The sequence below is a fragment of the Mytilus edulis genome, chromosome 5, assembly GCF_963676685.1.
Source record: "Mytilus edulis chromosome 5, xbMytEdul2.2, whole genome shotgun sequence".
Lineage (NCBI taxonomy): Eukaryota > Metazoa > Mollusca > Bivalvia > Mytilida > Mytilidae > Mytilus > Mytilus edulis.
The window spans coordinates 91430075-91449370 of record NC_092348.1 but is presented as its reverse complement, the minus strand read 5'-3'; the positions used below and the strand labels follow the sequence as shown (position 1 = coordinate 91449370).

The 19296-nt window shown below is 30.6% G+C and overlaps 1 protein-coding gene across 13 annotated transcripts in view; it reads left to right on the top strand.

The window, feature by feature from the left end:
• Positions 1 to 19296, top strand: part of LOC139524812 (inositol 1,4,5-trisphosphate-gated calcium channel ITPR2-like) — a 122782-nt gene that overhangs the window by 83778 nt on the left and 19708 nt on the right. For 5 of the 13 annotated variants that reach the window (XM_071319901.1, XM_071319897.1, XM_071319894.1 and 2 more), the window contains exons 23-49: positions 1470 to 1602; positions 3019 to 3125; positions 3474 to 3509; positions 4476 to 4592; positions 4966 to 5101; positions 5927 to 6026; positions 6212 to 6266; positions 6905 to 7014; positions 7565 to 7664; positions 8114 to 8221; positions 8674 to 8810; positions 9162 to 9229; positions 9470 to 9525; positions 10058 to 10222; positions 10377 to 10700; positions 11332 to 11519; positions 12047 to 12160; positions 12398 to 12482; positions 13186 to 13272; positions 13517 to 13621; positions 14782 to 14853; positions 15484 to 15613; positions 15949 to 16087; positions 16769 to 16927; positions 17583 to 17739; positions 18389 to 18486; positions 18869 to 18904. In XM_071319901.1, coding sequence (XP_071176002.1) covers positions 1470 to 1602; positions 3019 to 3125; positions 3474 to 3509; positions 4476 to 4592; positions 4966 to 5101; positions 5927 to 6026; positions 6212 to 6266; positions 6905 to 7014; positions 7565 to 7664; positions 8114 to 8221; positions 8674 to 8810; positions 9162 to 9229; positions 9470 to 9525; positions 10058 to 10222; positions 10377 to 10700; positions 11332 to 11519; positions 12047 to 12160; positions 12398 to 12482; positions 13186 to 13272; positions 13517 to 13621; positions 14782 to 14853; positions 15484 to 15613; positions 15949 to 16087; positions 16769 to 16927; positions 17583 to 17739; positions 18389 to 18486; positions 18869 to 18904 — 3122 coding nt within the window. The remainder of the gene's footprint in view (positions 1 to 1469; positions 1603 to 3018; positions 3126 to 3473; positions 3510 to 4475; positions 4593 to 4965; positions 5102 to 5926; positions 6027 to 6211; positions 6267 to 6904; positions 7015 to 7564; positions 7665 to 8113; positions 8222 to 8673; positions 8811 to 9161; positions 9230 to 9469; positions 9526 to 10057; positions 10223 to 10376; positions 10701 to 11331; positions 11520 to 12046; positions 12161 to 12397; positions 12483 to 13185; positions 13273 to 13516; positions 13622 to 14781; positions 14854 to 15483; positions 15614 to 15948; positions 16088 to 16768; positions 16928 to 17582; positions 17740 to 18388; positions 18487 to 18868; positions 18905 to 19296) is intronic. The other 8 variants (XM_071319904.1, XM_071319907.1, XM_071319896.1 and 5 more) reach the window with 3 other exon arrangements.

The window sequence follows — 19296 nt, the reverse complement described above, 5'->3', positions numbered from 1 at the left end:
GACCAAAAATTCCTAAAAGAGTTGCCAAATACAGCTAAGGTAATCTTTTCCTCAAGAAGAAACCCCTTAGTGTTTCAAAAATTCAGTTTTGTAAACAGTTAATTCATACTTACAAGAAATGATAACAACCAATAGATAACATTTAATATAAAAAAAAGTTTTTTATCAAGTTTTCGAAAATCTTCAATTGAATATATGCATGCTTTTTAGCCCACCTGGCCCTTCGGGCCAAGTGAGCTTTTCTCATCACTTTGCGTCCTTCGTCCGTCGTCGTCCGTCTTCCGTCGTCGTTAACGTTTACAAAAATCTTCTTCTCTGAAACTACTTGGCCAAATTTAACCAAACTTGGCCACAATCATCATTAAGGTATCTAGTTTTAAAACATGTGTCCGTTCACCCGGCCAACCAACCAAGATGACCGCTATTGCTAAAAATAGAACATAGGGGTAGGATGTAGATGTTGGCTTATAACTTTGAAACCAAAGCATTCAGAGCAAATCTGACTGGGGTAAAATTGTTTATCAAGAAAAGATCTATCTACTCTGAAATTTTCAGATGAATCGGACAACAGGTTGTTGGGTTGCTGCCTCTGAAGTGGTAATTTTAAAGAAATTTTGTCGTTTTGGGTTATTATCTTGAATACTATTATACATAGAGATAAACTGTATGATAAAATAATGTTCAGTAAAGTAAGATCTACAAATAAGTCAGCATGAACAAAATGGTCAGTTGACCCCTTAAGGAGTTTATAGTCATTTTTTACTAATTTTTCATAAATTTTTAAACCAAACTTGGCCACGATTATCATTGGGGTATATTGTTTAAAAAATGTGTGTGGTGACCCAGCCAACCAACCAAGATGGCCGCCATGGCTAAAAGTAGAACAAAGGTGTAAAATGTAGATTTTGGCTTATAACTCTGAAACCAAAGCATTTAGAGCATATCTGATAGGTTTAAATTGTTTATGAAGTCAATATCTATCTGCCCTGAAATTTTCAGATGCATTGGACAACCGGTTGTTGGGTTGCTGTCCCCCAATTGGTAATTTTTAAAAAAAATTTGCCGTTTTTGGTTATTATCTTGAATACTATTATAGATAGAGATAAACTGTAAACACAAATAATGTTTAGCAAAGTAAGATCATCTACAAATAAGTCACATGACTAAAATGGTCAGTTGACCCCTTAAGGAGTAAATACCCTTTATAGTCAATTTTTAATAATTTTCATTAATTTGGTAAATTTTAGTAAATTTTTACAAAATATTTTCCTCTGTATCTAAAGGGCCAAGTCTTTATAGATAGAGAAAATTGTAAGTAGCAAGAATGTTCAGTAAAAGCAAGATCTACAAACACATCACCATCACCAAAACACAATTTTGTCATGAATCCATCTGTGTTTAATATGGACATAGACTAAGGTGAGCGACTCAGTCTCTTTAGAGCCTCTAGTTTTGTTTTAATCTTGTAGGGACGGAATGATCTAGCTGTTCATGTTATAACAAGAGAACATGGATATTTAACTTGGGAGGATGCTTATCTCTGTCTCACATCGGATCTGCTTCCGGACTGTATTAGAGCAAAATACTGTGAACTAATTATAGGTATTCATTATTAATAGAGATTACTTATTTATTTGTGTCTTTGCTATATTAAGGCCAATATTATTATCCAATTATAATAATGTTATTTTACAATCAAATGTTGTCATTGTGTCTTTGTGAGTAACTGTTTAAAAACAAATTCCTTTTTTCAAGTCTTGATAATCTTGATAAATAATGCAATCTTGCACTTTCTATTTGCGCTAAATTGTAGGGCAAAAAAATCCTAATTGTGAAAAAAGGTTTTTATAAGATGTATGTACTGACCATAACGCTTGCAATACAGGGCTATGAATCAATCAAATTAAGGTCTTCACTTTATTTACGGTCGCCATCATGAGCTGATTGACCATTATGACAAAAGTGTGTCAGATAGTTATCAAAGGTACCAGGATTATAATTTAGTACGCCAAAGGCGCATTTCGTCTACATAAGACTCATCAGTGACGCTCAAATCAAAATATTTATAAAGCCAAACAAGTACAAAGTTGAAGAGCATTGAGGATCCAAAATTCCAAAAAGTTGTGCAAAATACGGCTAAGGTAATCTATGCCTGAGATAAGAAAATCCTTAGTTTTTCGAAACATTCAAAGTTTTGTAAACAGGAAATTTATAAAAATGACCACATTATTGATATTCATGTCAACATCGAAGTGTTGACTACTGGGCTGGTGATACCCTCGAGGACGAAACCTCCACCAGCAGTGGCATCGACCCAGTGGTGTAAATAGTTATCAAAGGTACCAGGATTATAATTTAGTACGCCAGACGCGCGTTTCGTCTACATAAGACTCATCAGTGACGCTCAAATCAAAATATTTATAAACCCAAACAAGTACAAAGTTGAAGAGCATTGAGGATCCAAAATTCCAAAAAGTTGTGCCAAATACGGCTAAGGTAATCTATGCCTGGGATAAGAAAATCCTTAGTTTTTCGAAACATTCAAAGTTTTGTAAACAGGAAAAATCATATCTGATATTCTTCCTCAGTCATGATAGCCTTCCATCATTACCGAACTGGTATATGACGGGTGTCATATATGGTGCAGGAATTGCTTACCCTTCCGGAGCACCTGATTTCACTCCCGGTTTTTAGTCGAGTTCTTGTTGTTTCTTATTTATTATTTAAAACTGTTGATGTAAATGTCTTTTGGTGTTGTGAGTCTTTGTTTACCCCTTTGTTTTGATTGTTATTGTGTTACTTCCTAAATGAATGAACTAGGTAGACATCTTCTGTAAAAGAGTAAATACCTGAAATACTAAAATGATAGAATATAATATCTTCATTAACATAGGGAATGTGGAATTTAAATTTGAGATTATTTTAATTGATAAACAAATTTGAGTAAATGTAATTGCTGATTAATCATCCTTCACTTTTTACCTCTAATTCATAGTTGTTTTATTTTATCTATTATAGCATTATTTGTAGACGTAGGGAACAACTATTCTGTATTGGACCATCCTAATATCTGTTTTATATATGAATATGTTGGATCAAAAGATTCCGACAGGGATCAAAGCTTTGTAAGTAATATGTGAACAACAGAATGTATTAAAAATATGTAGTGAACCTACTAACATGGCAATTTTATTCGCAAGGCAGTGACTTTAGACATAGGCATTTTGCTTTGGCTAAGTAACTGTATATTCATTATTTTAGAAATCCTATTGTCATCACTCATTAACTTTTCACAAGATTATGTTCTCGATCCGCTCTCTATTTGTTGTAGGTTGTATTTGAATAAGTACTCATTTTTATATTTATTTGATGATAGATTGGTTTAAAATACTTCATAAGTCATCAAGTCATTATTTTAAAATAACTATATGTGCAATATAGTATCGATTTGATTATACGGTATATGATTGTAGGTTTCTCCAAGCTCACAAAGTCGAGATTCAGGAGAGGTTAGCATCGGTGTATAGATGTATCATTTATATATCTCTGCACTGAAAACATTTTCATTTAATTTCTTTAGTAATAACATATTAAGTTTTTATAATCTCTTTATTTTCTTTTTTAATTATGGATAATTTGTTTTATTGAATATTTAACGAAATAACTTCGGTTTAGCGTTTTAGTATAATTATTCTGGAAAAGACTTTTTTTACCGAAATTGGTATCCGACTTTATTAGAACAGTAATACAACTTGACTTTTATTATTGTTTTAATGCATGATTTATTTTAATAAATTGTCTTCAATTATATTTTTTTTAAACTTTAATAGATTATATTTGTGAATTAATAACCTCAAAATTTAGATGTTGCTGCTTTTGTCTATCAGTGCTGTTATGCTGCTTTGTTATAACATACTAATAAATGTATTTTAGGGTAGATTTCGATTTCTTGTACTTTCGTTTTCAGTGTATGATTGTCTCATTTTCATTTAAACTACCCTCCAAATTCCATATTAAAGCTCTTTAATTTGACAAAATTCGTTCTCTAAATTATCTTTACATTGAAAAGGTAGAAAAAATATCAAAATTACTAGTTATAGGTATATATCATGTTTGAAGCTATAATATATTTGATGACATTGTCAATGTTGCAATGATCAATCTTATCATCTATGGGGCTTTTTTTTAATCTACACATAATTGGTTTACGACAAATATATAAAATGAAGAACTGAGATCTATATATTATGTTGAATACACATAAATTGCTACAATTTGTATAATTTCTTTTTGTTATTCGTAAGTTTTGTTTGAGAAACGGAAAAGTATGATAATACAATATTTACATCCAACCTACTAACTTCATGTGGTCTCAATACATATGTTTAGATTGATGACCCTTTCTTTTCCCAGTTGGATGACACAAATTCATTTTGTTATGCTTTTACATGATTATATTTGTTTATGTTTGATAGGTTGTAAAAGACCTTGTTACAATATTTCCTGTTTTGAGGGACTGGTTGGCAGAATTTTTGAGACAAAATAATCAGATGACTGCATCAGACATAGGACATAATCAACTAGTTGAACAGGTACACAAAACATATTTAGTTTCGATATTTTGTGCTTTCCACACTGAGCAGGTGATACCACGGGAATAACCCGTTTACACGATGCACCCCCGATCTAGCGCTAGACAATGAAAAATACACTTCATAAATTTGTTGTGTTCGAAACACTTTCTAACTAACCTTCACCAGGAAGGTTTAGATCCATACAACGTGAACGAGTGAGAAGCTTTATTATGCAATGCAAACATGACTGCATCATTTGCATCTAATAAATATTTAATAAAAAAAATGAAAGATGACGATTTTGTTTTGATTTGTAAATTTATAACGAAAACAAATATCAATACAGAATCTGTGAAGCTTATCTACAGTACTAAATTGTTATTTCTTAAAGGTGTTACGACTTCTTCAACATTTGGTAAAGTTTGGATATTACAATGACATGGATGATGTGAAGCAGCTACTGACTCCTTTGTTGTCCTTACTAGATGGTGGTCATGATGTTCCCTTTCCAAAGGACAAAGCCAAAGGTAAAATGAGAAAATAAAGAAGTATTTTATAATACTAGTTAATCATTTATTTCACAAAACGCTAGTCAGCACAGTAAATATTAATTGCACTCGAATAAAATCAATAGCGAAGTTTGATTCTGGCAGGGGGTTTTGTATAGTAATCTATCTTACCTTTTTATAATTGGTTTAAAAGACCGCGCGACGAACGTGTTTATTTCATAAGGGGTAAGTAGAAGCGTTTTTTTAATGCACAGTTAGTAGATGTTTGACGTCCGTTATTAGAAAAATTAACACGGCGTTGAAGAAAAATCTGAAACGATGTCAATCCGGACATTGATGTAGCAATTGATGAAGAGCAATTGATATAAATGCAGCAAACACATTTAATGTGGGGTTCGTGTTGTTTATTCTTTAGTTTTCTATGTTGTGTCGTGTGTGCTGTTGTTTGTTTGTCTTGTTCATTTTTAGCCATGGCGTTGTCAGTTTGTTTTAGATTTATGAGTTTGACTGTCCCTTTGGTATCTTTTGTCCCTCTTTTTTAATTGCCAACAATTTGTTTTGTTGACATTTGTTTTTGTGTTGATCAATCGTAGAAGGTTTTTTATATTGAAGAATTGATCACTTTTTTAGGCCACTAGTCTCAATACCACATGCTTCGCTCTAACCCCATATTGGATTCACTGACCGCATATATATCGTCTTAGGTCAATACCACAATATGAAACTAAATATACAAAGTCACACCATTTTAAATTTTGCAATTACGATTCCTTTGGCCTATGAATATACTGTAATACAAAAAAGTAAACCCTGTTAATTAGAAAAAATACTTTATTTTTACAGGTTATACAAAAGAAGGACAAAAAGCAGTTAACACATATAGAGCTTCAGGGCGTTTTGAAAAAAGCCAAGAGGCAGAGGCAGTTGTAAATGCCAAGTACCAGTGAGTTTTAACAATTTCCAACTGATAATAGATGGTATAAACAAAAAAACAACATATTGCACATAGTGAGAAAAAAATACCACACACGCTTTCAAGCCAATATAAAGATCTAAATATTTAAAATGCATTTGTGTTTCGTAATCTTTTGTTTACAAAATTTCTATAAAATATACTTTCTATTACAGGGCAATGGAAGTTTTAGATTTTTTACTGACATTCCAACGTAATCTGCGTTTAAAGGTAATTATTCACATAGAAATGTACTAGTTTTAATATCAGTGACAGTTATAATAATTATAAAATATGCATTTATTTCATTTGAAAAATATTCGAAGCAATTTTCTCATTTTTAATTCATTGATTTAAAATATTTGGCAAGAATACACCAAATGACTAGTAACTACTGTAAATTCAAAAATTATTGTGTATATTTATTATTGCGATTGTGTCAATTAAGACTTTTATGCACTTTAATTTTTTTTAATTTTTGAGAAAACTCCTATTCAATTCATATAAAAAAAAATGTCTAGTTGCGAGTTTAAATTTTTGTTATTATAACTCTCTCATTTTTCGCAATAATAAAAACATCGCAATCTTTTCTGAATTTACAGTATTAAAAAGCACACGCATTAATGACTTTAGTGAACTCTGAACACATGCACATACTTTTTGGCCTTATATTTTCTAGTACTATCCGTTTCTAAATTTTCAACAAATAGCATTTCATTGTTTAACAGCATATTTTGTATCATTGATAAAAATAATTATCATAGTGACTTAACACAAACAATATGTGATTTCAAGATTAAATTCAATCATTACTTTTATTGATTGCAGAATATCGAAGTACATTATCTTCTTTTTTTCTTTATTTATAGGCTTTTGTGACCAAATTTAAACATGGCGAGCAGAATTCATTTTCAGAAAAGAAGCCATTGATTTTAGAACCCCTGATGTATGAAACTTATAATCCACATGAACAAGTGAAGTAAGTATAATGTAGAGCCTCTGTCCTTTGTTAGTCTTGAATGATTATAATTTTAGTTTCTTATTTCGAAATTTAGTAATGACGTCCATTATCACTGAACTAGTATACATTTTTGTTTAGAGGCAAGCTGAAGCACGTCTACGGGTGCGGGAGTTTTTCGCTGCATTGAATACCGATTGGTGGCCTTCTGCTCTGTGGTCGGGTTGTTGTCTCTTTGACACATTCCCCATTTATATTCTTAATTCTATTTCAAAGTTTGCATAAAAAGAAAAATGACAACGCCATATAAAAATACGAAAAAAACAAAAGGACAGTCAACAGTATACGAAACACAATATAGCAAACTAACGACCGAGCAACACGAAACCCACAGGGGTGTCCGCAAGCAAACACATATTTTGATCCACATTGAACTGCCACATCGTGTTGCTGTTGTAAGTACAAACAGTGTGATAAGTAAAGTTGACGAACAAATATAATTGTGCAAATTGTTTTTTTAAAGAAACATATATCATTGAATGATAATTTACACTTGTGTGGTTTGTTTCAGAAAAGCTCTCAGACACCAGAAAAAGGTCATCAAAGAACTGAAAGAAATGTTTAGCAATTCATCTATATTTGAAATTGATTCCACAACATTAGTTGTAATGGTAAGATTCGGCTTCTGCATTTTTTTTTTGCAGAAAACATATCATTTATATTATTATCCTAATACATATACTGAACTTGGTTTAGTTTAAATTTAATCTATAGTTTATGAACCTCCTGTGATAACATAAATTATTTCAATCACTACCACATTTGTTATTACATTTATGCGCGGATGTAAAAATGTAAGAGAATTACAAAGAGGCAACCAAATCTATATGTCACACAAACCTGGCAAAATCATTGTCTTGTAACAAACAAATGGACACACAAAAGTAAAAAATACCATACAGGAAGTGTAGACTGAATCTAGAAACTCAAACATTATTATATCAGATACTTTGGAAGGTAAGATGTTCCTGCTAAAATAGGATTACCGATGTGTTGTAATAAGTCTAGGTAATGAGTTGGAATCATTTGTCTTAATTGTTTTCATTATCTTTGATTTCAGGATCTGTCCAATTACAAATATGACAGGATGGTAACAAAGTCTTTAGATATACTGAACAAACTTTATTCATCACAAATGGACATGTTTCAGCTTGCAGCAAAGGCACAGGTAAAATATAATTCACCAAATGAATCAATTATATGAAGGTTTTTTTCTTAATGTAATCTATGCATTGCTTGTAGTATTGCGTTATTTGCCCATGTGTATTATTTTGTTTAAATATGAAGAAAATTGCATGAACCGATGTTAGAAATAAGACCAATTAGGCTTAAATTGTGAAAAAAAGATAAGTAGATTAACATATAGATTTCATTAACTAAAGGAATATTTTATATTATCTGTACATGTATGCCAATTAGATCTATAAACACAATGCCATGACATTCTCTATTCCTATAAAAATCTACTTAATAAAGAATAATGTTTAAAAATACTGCTTGTCTTTTTATAAATTATCTAGCTACATTTTGTAGAAATATAAATTTCAATTTAAAGACATTAATATTTAGGTGTGCTACTTAATTTTGTTTAGGTTATTGAGTTTTGCTTTTTCCTTTTAGATTTTGTTGACTCAAGATTCAGCTAGAGTTCATCGTGAACTTCAGAGAAGTCTTCCTGTTCTACGTCGACTTGCAAAACAAAAGTTAAACGACCACCAAATTCTCCTGATGGGAGAAATATTAGATGAATTAGCAGAGTATGTTTGAACCCTTTATACTTATGAATAAAAATCATTATCTAACCAATAAGATTTAACTTCATATCGTTAGACTCGATATTGAACATGTACTAATTTTGTTGTTTTGTAAAATTGCCTTCTTATGTGAAAATATTTCACTATAACTGTTGAATGTATAATCTGTGAAAATGTAACTCAACATCGTCATTATAATTATCTGATTATTATTTTTCTATTATTATTTTTCTACGTTATTTCTTTTGACTATCAACGTTAATCCCACTGTTGTAAACAAAAGCACACGTGTCTCATATAATAAGATACTTCCTATTATATTTGTAATATATCTATCACAATTATCATTTCAAGATTTTGCCATCTACCAAAGACGCCAGAGGAGCCTCATTTCATGAATCAAAATATTCTCATTAGTCATGGTAAGTTCTTTTTATTTGTATTTGACGACAAGCGGATTAACAAACCAAACTATAATGCACTTGGCATTTAATGTTAAAACGAAAAGATCTCCAGTTTCATTTTTTGATTAGTATTATACTTACTATGGTGCATGCATGTTGATTTATGTAGAGTCTCTGTATCTAGGATAGGACATTATACCTTATTAAGTTATGAAAATTCTATTTTGCAGATTAGTTAAATATATTGTATTGTTTCAGGTATTCTTGCTATAGTAAAAGATATTCTGTCTCAGGAAATTGACACTAAATTAGTGGTGAGGAAAGCAATTTAATTATTTATAAGATCAATTTATATGCAATTAGCCACACATATAACAAATAGAATAGTAATTAGTTGACAATGCTAAATTTTAATGTTAACCAAAAAAAAAACGACATTTAAATAAAATTCGAAAAGGGGAAAATTATAACAAATGACAACAGCAAACGTTTTATTATTTCAAACAAAAAAACGAAAATCGAAACAACTGTAATATTCCTGACTTGACATAGGCATTTTCTGAAACATGGTTTTACAGCTAGCTAAAAGGTAAAATCACAAAATACTGAACTCAGAGGAAAATCCAATCGGAAAGTCCATATTCACTGACACATTGCAAAATCAAATAACAAAACACATCAAAAACCACCTACTTGAATGACAGTCGACCATCGTCTTTTTTTATTTGAGATGAAACCAAAGTGAGTCATTGCAAAATAAGATGTATATTAACCTAAATAAGTTGGTGTTGATATAGAAAAAAACCTTATCCAGTCAGTAAAGTCAAATCTAATTATTTAATTCAGGAACAACAGTACCAAGGGATGAAAAAAATATTTTCTAAAACATTGTGGCTGATGAAGCTTCTAGCCAGAGAAAACAAGGAAGTACAAGAAAAGTTGTTTCAACATTTAGATACACTTCTCTCGGTTCAGATTGTACCATCTGATTTAGCACTGGCACTTAAGGAGGTATGTTATTTTCTAACTTTAAATATTGAAAAATGTTATACATTACTATACGTTATTTTAATTTTATATAATATTTATTAATTTGTTAATTGGCTCATTTAGCATGATTTGGACTTGTAAAAATTGTTGTTTATGCCGTCTGATTATTTTGCAGCTGTTTGTTGCTAACCAAAGTACATGCCTGAAAGTGTCATCCAAACAAATACAAAAAATTGTGCTCTTGGCAGCTGACTATCAACAAGAGGCACCCGAATTTTTAGAACTTCTAAATGTCCTTGTGAAAGTGGACGGACTTGATCTGACAATTAAGAGAAATCAAGCACTTGTTATGAAATATATAATGCAAAACTATAGAAAAGCTGCATATGTTCTTGACCAGCCGCGAGACATGAGGGAACAGATTCTGACAAACAAAAGGGAAAAGGGACATTTAGCATACTATGTCCGATTGGTTGATCTTCTAGCTACATGTGCAGAGGTAATTATATATAGAATTACAAAACATTATACAAAAAACGGCCATCCTAACCATCCATTTTTTAAGTTAACTTCGTCCTGACAGAATGATATCGAATTACGGTGTTCGTTTCAAAACAATTATATTTTAAAATACATGAACAGAAAAATGAAATTGATGTTATATTCGTGCACCGTTACACATTCAGGAACGTAAGTAACTGGTAAACTTGAGTGGCTTTCGCCTTTGATTGATCCTGAGGCAGATTATCACTTAAACTGTCGATTAAAATATGAAGATGGAATATCAATCAAAACATTAAAAACAATCTAGAACAGGTTCGTGGATAGAGTGGTTATTTTTTCCATGCGTTTATCGCTGGTTATGAAATTTGAGTTCTATCCCGCATTTTGGCTTCAACACAACTAAACCAATCATCATGTCAAATAGTTAGAAGCTGAAAAACGATATTTGAAAAAAGATATTTGAAAAAAGACTAAGCAGATCAATAAAAGGTTGTGATGCAAAAAACTTAGTTGATAACCATAAGAAATGTAAACATCGTGCTTTTGCTTGTATAAATAATCTCATGAATAACATTTTGGAATAATTGAACATATTTTTTCAATATCATGTTTTAATATTCCTATAGGGAGAAAATAAGTTCATAGAATCATTGTGTCAAACGATACTTCCAGTTCAAGATTTATTATGGGTGATGAATCATATATCAATAGACAATAATTTGAAGAAGCCTTTTGTGAAATTTATGATATGGGTGTATATGAAGCCTGTCGGAAATCTCGTCGAAAGCGGAGGAGCAGATCTTCAACATGATAAGTAAGTGGCCAGAGAAAGAGGTCGGTATTTGTTGATTATATATATAAGTCATTAATATACAATGTGTATGTACTTACTTGAGCAATACATGGGATGCCACATGTGGCACATTGTTACAGTCTACAGCTTTGTCTATGTTATGAATGTAAAATTATTTGTCTTTTAGAGGTTTTTCGTATTTTGTTAAGGCGTTACCAGTGTGTCTTCAACACAATAGTTTGAAAATATGTTTTGTATTGTTCGCCCCTCTTATACATTTGACAACTTCACCACTGGAAGAAAAGTGATATGATTTTATTATAGTCTGATATTAAGTTGCAACATTTGTACAACAAGTACATTGTTTGTAACAAAATATTCCAAAAATACGATTACATTTATCATGTTTATACACAAATACTATTTTGTAATTTTAATGCACGATTTAAAGTTATAAATGAACAATAAGGAATTATGTCTAGTTTTTAAACTGGATGGATTACATCTAATACCACGCAGGTCATAATTATTATTATCTACTATTTCAGAGATTTGTGGGACTTCATTTCTGCTGTAGCAGGTTCAATTAACCAGATATCTGATACCATGTCTCGACATTCAGAACGAACCGTCAGTTTACTTAAATCACCGCCAGACTTCAGGTATTATGCTTTGAACGGAGGCCGTAGTGTAACATTACAACATAAAAGACACTATTTAAATTATTTATTGAAATGGCTTTTATTTATGTTGCATGCTTACATTTAGTCGAACTCAATGTTTCGGCAAGTCGGCTAATTGTTATTTGTCCAAAATAATTTATATTTTCGGATGTTCTTACATGCATTCTCAAGTAGGACTTGTATATTACATTTAACTGTCAAATTTGTTTATTACAGTTTTGTAGCGGATGAAGATGACCCTAAAGAAATTTTGCATGGCAATATTTTCTTTATATTAGATGCTGTGTTGCCTTTCCTTGAGGTAATTTCTAATTGATATAAACAATGTATGTTTTATTTATAATTTAGTTGCGTACGCTTATAATTTGAAAAATACATTTACATAAATCATACTTTAACTGTTGTAGCCGTTATATGTGCAAATTTTATTATTAAGTCGAGTTACATTCTTAGTACATTTATATTTCTGCATTACCACAGAGATTAGCCAGACCATATCTGAAACAGTAAATTACTCAATCGAAATCTATATATGATTTGCTTATTTTGAGGTGATCTTTAAACTTATTTTTATCATATGTGACTGCATATTTTTACCTTATAAACTTGAAACGACTTATACATACACTGATGTACATTCTGGTTGCACAAGAATTGGCATTTCGTTTGTTTTAAAAATCAGAATGGAAATGGGAAATATGTCAAAGAGACAACAACCCGACCGAGAGCAGACAACATCCGAAGCCCACGAATGGGTCTTCAATACAGCGAGATGGTTCCACACCCGGTGGTGGTCCTCAGCTGGTCCCTAAATAAAATTGTTTATTAGTTTAGTGAAAATGGACGTCACACTTTACTCCAAAACATTTAAATGAAGTAAAATTTTAAAACAAAATACTAAAAATTAATATATGTTATAATATATTTTTTTCAGAAAGGAAGTTGTTCTTACAATTGAATCAACAATAGATATAAAGTCATATGATTTCTTTTGTATATTTAAGGTATTTTATTCAATATTTTATTCACTTGATAAAGACCTATACCCAACTGAATTGGACCATACAGATACACTTGCTAGTGGATTTGCGGTATGTATTCTATTATAGAAATTAATATAATTAAGCACAAAACATACATGGGTATCTAAAATGACTGCATATATATTATGTTACATTGACTTGATCTCATAATTCAATTCTTTAAATTTCAATCTAAGTTTCTAATCTTCAGATTGAAGGGTCCTGATAGTCCATTGTTTTACTGTAACAGACCCTTCTCAAATATTCATGGATATTTTTAATAAAATTGATGGTGATGTATTATCTATTTCAGTCGCTGTGCGAGTCAATAGGCTCTTTGTTGACATCACCAGCACATATGAAATCACTTGTGGCAACCGTAACAATATTGATATCATCATCAACTGCTCCAAAATCTGTAAGTACATTAAACTTTTTTAACACGGTCATGTATGCGAAATAAATGGTTTGGAAAAAAACCCTTATCGAAGTCAAATGCGATACACAGCCATTATTCCGCATAATTATTAACCAGATAAATAAAGGCAACAGTAGTATACCCCTGTTCGAAACACATAAAACGATTGAGAAAAAAACAAATCCGGGTTACAAACTAAACTAGGGGAAACGCATCAAGTATGAGAGGAGAAGAACGACACAACAGAATCACAACATTAAAATGTAACACACACAGAAAAGAACTTATATATACTAATGGCAATTTTCCTGACTTGGTACAGGACATTTTAAGAAAAAAAATGGTGAGTTTTGTGGCATGCCAAACCTCCGGCTTTTTGGCAATATTAAATTTAATATTAAAATGACAAATTTTACATGACAGGACTACAATACAAATAATTGGGATAAAATATAGTTCAGAGAAACACACGAATAATAGCTAACAAAAGGTACCAGGTTTAAAATTAAATACGGCAGACATGCGTTTCGTCCACACAAGACTAACCAGTGAAGCTCAAATGAAAAAAGTTCGAAAGCCAAAACAAGTAAAAAGTTGAAGAGCACTGAGGACCAAAAGTTCCAAAAAGTTGTGCGCAATACGGCTAGGGTTTTCTGCCTGGGATAAGAACATCCTCATTATTTAGAATAATTTATACTTTTGCAAACAGTAAATTTTATAAAATGACTATATAATAGATATACATGATAAAACCGAAGTGTCGACGAACTACAGAATAAAAACGAATACATTACCTAAAACAACTTAATCCAGCACATAAAAATACACATCCGAGTTAGCCAAAGCCTTAACGCACAAAATTACATCAAATTTGAAAATGAACACAAAACACAAACTGATGTCACATTTGAATTTCTAAACATATTTCCCAAAAATAAGATAGAATTAGGATTGATTCAAGATTAGATTTCTTAAATTGATATTACATTTATTATTAACAATGAAAATTACAATACTTATCTTAAATATCAAATTGTGGTAGTTATTAAATAATTAATAAAATTGATATTGATTACACCATAGCAACTTTGATAATGTTTGTACTTTCAAACATGTCAAATGCTTTATCTCATTTGTATATGTTGAAAAAATCATTTTAGGCTAATATCGGTGCTTTGGATAAATTTACCCAACAAATGAGATTAGCAGATACCAAGAGCGATGTACGCAAGGTATGTTTAATTTGTGTGTAATGAGCAATTACTTCATGTGAATCAAATCAAATGGAGACCACCTTTTAAAGTAAAAGGTGCGAGATAATCAGTCTATCTAACCTAAAATGTAACATGTTGTGTGAATCATTCGGTAACTAGCCCAAGGAAAACGTCTTTGTGGATATAAAGAATGGTCAACGTCATGTACAACTATTGCAGAACAATGTGTTCACTTTTACCGTTAAGTTTTCTGCCAGAAATAATTACAGGTACATATGTTTTAATGTCTCCAACCAGGTGTCTTCTAGGATTTATGTTCCAGTCACAATTAATTTCCGAATACATTATGTAGTGAAATGCTGTTGACAGAGAAATAAAACACAATACATCTGTCTTGTCTACCTGGAGACGTGTATAAAGGTAGTACAAAGGTATTCATGATCACTATATTTATTAAAAAAGAATTCATAAGTATAGAAAAGCAGATCTGATCACAAACGACCTCGTAGAATAAACGAATTTTAATTCTTAAAAATTTTAGTTAAAATCATTGATATATATATAATGTTGAAGATGCTTCGCTTAAATATTTTGTGATACTAAAACACTTACTTAAATTCTTATAATACAAATCTATAAACTATACAGGGCAATATGGAGTATTACTGCACTGAGCTAGAATTAAATGCCAAATTCCATACATTTGCCAAAAATAACCGCATTATTCATAGAGGGCACAATACTGTACAAGCACAAATGAAGTATAAATGTAAAAGAGGTAGGTAAAATTCAATTCAAACAACTTTGTTAATGCTATTGAGTTTCCACGAGTTCGCTATGTTCACTTTGTTGTTAAATAAATCAGTTATATTTTTTGTTATCAATAACTGAAGCAACTTTCACTTTCAAATATAACGTATACTTAAAGTGTTTTCTTTTTGAGTGATTAAGTTCATCAGTTGATCACTTTCCTCGTTTTAAAATATAAGTTCCGCAATTAGATGATCTTGTCATTTTCACATACAATTATGACACCATTTGGGTGTCAAACTAAAATCATACATATAACATATTTGTTCGCTTGATTTTTTTTCTTCTTATTACCAAATATAGAATATACAGAGATTGGAACTAATGAAGAGCTACCTCTTGGAGAAGAATTTCAAAGTTTAGTCAAATGTTTTTGTGAACCACATGAAAAAAATATTGCCAAAAAGTTCCAGATGGCAAAAAAACTACTGCAGCAATTAGAGTGAGTAAGGCAAACTTTTAAACAATTTTAAAACATTTGTTTACTATATTTACATAACAAGTGAGAAATGAAATCATATGTATTACCATATTAAGACCTGATATTTTAATTTTAGCTATTAAATTTTGTTTCTTTCGGAATTCAAGTTATACATGTAGGATTGTTTCTATGTGTTTTAAATGATTGCTGTTAGTGTATGCAGAAGTTTGAAATGGTGGATGATGGACTTTTTAAAAAGATTTGTGTCCCTTGGAAAAATTAAATTTATTGAAAATAACCTCTTTTACGCGTTTTAAATGGTTGCCACAAAAAGGTCTCGGTAACACCTATTAAATCAGTTCAATCGAAAATGCCAGCCTACTTAACAGATCTGTCTGTAAATATCATTCTCTCTTAAACATATACCAAACCAATTTCGAATAACATCTTCAGTTTTAAACACTAGTTGCAGGATCTCATGAAAAGTGACGACACCAAGCCTAACCTCATGAATGCAACTGATCTTGTTCTGAATTCATATTCGTATACTCTTTTGATTCACTAGTCCTAGCTCCAGTTTGAAATAATTCTCGTGTGTTACATTGATTTCTCTCTTTTAAGTAGTTTTTGAATTACGAGATTTGATTATCGGAAAACTACAAACTGTTCTGTTGCCTAAATGTATGATATATATTTTTGTAGGATTTCATCAAGACAAATCCTAACATCGACACCAGCAACAGTATCACAAGAGGATCTTGATATAAAATGCTTACAAATTCTAAGAACTTTTATTCACCAAGAAGAAAGAAAACTTCGTGTTGATTGGGATCAATATGCTTCAGATGCAGACATTAAAAAGTAAGACGAAATAATGTTTAGTCGAAGACGAATTATGCACACCGTCAACAGTTTTTGTTTTGTTTTATAAATGTCTACTTTTCTATGACAAATCTACGATACAAGATTCATTTAATAAATCTAGTTATCAATTGAGTCCTGGTTGAGTTAATTCCAGTACGAAACACTGCTTGCAACCCCAGGATGAAACTATTTAAATATTAAATGTTTAACTAATTTAGAGTAGCATAACTGGTAGTCTTAGACACTTACTCATACACATGACCATATTGATTAAGAGTCAAATGTGATCGTTGGAAAGACAATTCTTCCTGAGCGAAGGTTGTTGATTTGACTAACTACTAATATTGTGTGTTTCATATTGAGCCTATAACTTTAATTAAAAAAATGTTCGAAGTGGTTTGATATGTTCACGGTTATAAAAAGAAAAAGAAAAAAGAAAACTTCGGGTTTTTTTTAAATTATTCTTGATAAACAATGTATACGTTCCTAGTACATTACAAATGTGATCTAAAATATGAACTTTATGTCATAGTAATATGTAATGGCAATGTTGTTTTATATTATAAACGCATGTTACATTAATATTTTCCTAAAGTCTAACAAATTTCTAAATATGAACAGCTGGGATACTTTGTTCTTTTTTCATATTTAGGCAACTTGCAAATATCAAAGAAGTTCAAACAGCTATAAATTCCCATGATTTTGTTGGTAAAGTTCTACCACATATCGCTAGGCGAAGTGATGCCATTGTTAGAGAAGTACTAGCATTCTTGAGTTTGATGTTGTTCAATGCCAACCGAGACGTTCAGGTCAGTCACGTTCATTTCAGAACCAAAAACTCTTTATAAAGATTGTTTTACGTATTATATGATGAAATGAAAACGATAAACGGCATTATTGGAAGTTCTTCAATTGTTGCTTGTAATTAATACTTATTTTGCATAAGAAATATAATTACACTCTGTTTTACTCTTTTTCAATAGACAACATTTTTGTCAGCATTGATTTAATTAAAATTAAATGGTTTAGATTGCTATAAAACCAAGTTCAATCAACCATTTTCTACATAAGAATCAAGTCGGTAAAATGAAAGTTGTTATCCATGCGTTTGATGTGTTTGAGCTTTTGATTTTTGACGTTTTATTAGGATAAAAAAGAAGATGTATAATTGCCAATGAGACAACTCTCTACAAGAGACCAAAATGACACAAACATTAACAACTTTCCGTTTTGAATTTTCCTCCGGAGTTCCGTACTTTTGTGATTTTACTATTTACGTAATCAGAACGACGACAGTTGTTTTTTCATTCGGTTTATATTGTCAATTGCTCGAGGGTTTTGTTGGGCTTCTTGAATTCACCTTTGAATTCGAAATTTTCTTAATACCTTTTAGTGAATGATCTCAATATATTTGGTAACAAAACATTCACACAATGACAATGTTTTATATTTTTGTAGAAATCTCTACTCGAATATTTTCTCTCAACACGTGAAGAGGTGTTTTTTATGGCTGTTCGAGATCGAATGCAAATATCAACAAATTCGATTAAAGAAAAGTAAGTGCTTTTAAAAATATTTGATATAACATGATATTTTTGTATACTTCTGAATTTATTTATTTTTAGATTTCGTTTCCTGTAATATGTCAGTTCTAACACTACAATTGTATTAAACCGTACAAAAAATATATATATATGCATGTTTATAAATTTTTATTATCATTTTACTATGAAGTTTCCTTTTGTGTTCAATTTATTTTTACTTATATGCTGGTTTTTTTAATACTGCTAAATAATTTATATATCATCACTTAATAAAAATAACCATGTTTAAGATGAAGTATTATGCCATGCATTTTATAACACTGTTGAAAGTAACATACAGAATAAAATTGATTTACACATGTGTGACCTTTTAAATAATGTTTTGAAACATTAGGTTCCTTGCCAGACGGAAACACCAGGAAAAGAAAGGGTATATAGTGCATGGATTGACTATTATATTTATTTATTTATTTGTTTTATATAGACTTTAGAAATTTAAATAGGACACCCTAACAAGCAAATAGAAATACATTTCATAGATTATAGATATGGTGTAGAGAACCATTTTTACACTTTTATGTATCCCAATTTTGTTTATAAAAGCCTCATAGATATTCCAAGGTGTTTAATTGATTTTGTTCTACAAGAGGTAATTGAACTTTAAATATTGTTAATGTGATAGAAGTTACACTTTTCAATCATGTAGGAATTTACTAATGAAAAATAAAAATCTGGAATGCTGCTCCTCTAAAATTATACTTTTTTTATTTTTCAAATATGATTTTGTTTAAGTATTCATTATAAAAAAATAATATTTATAAG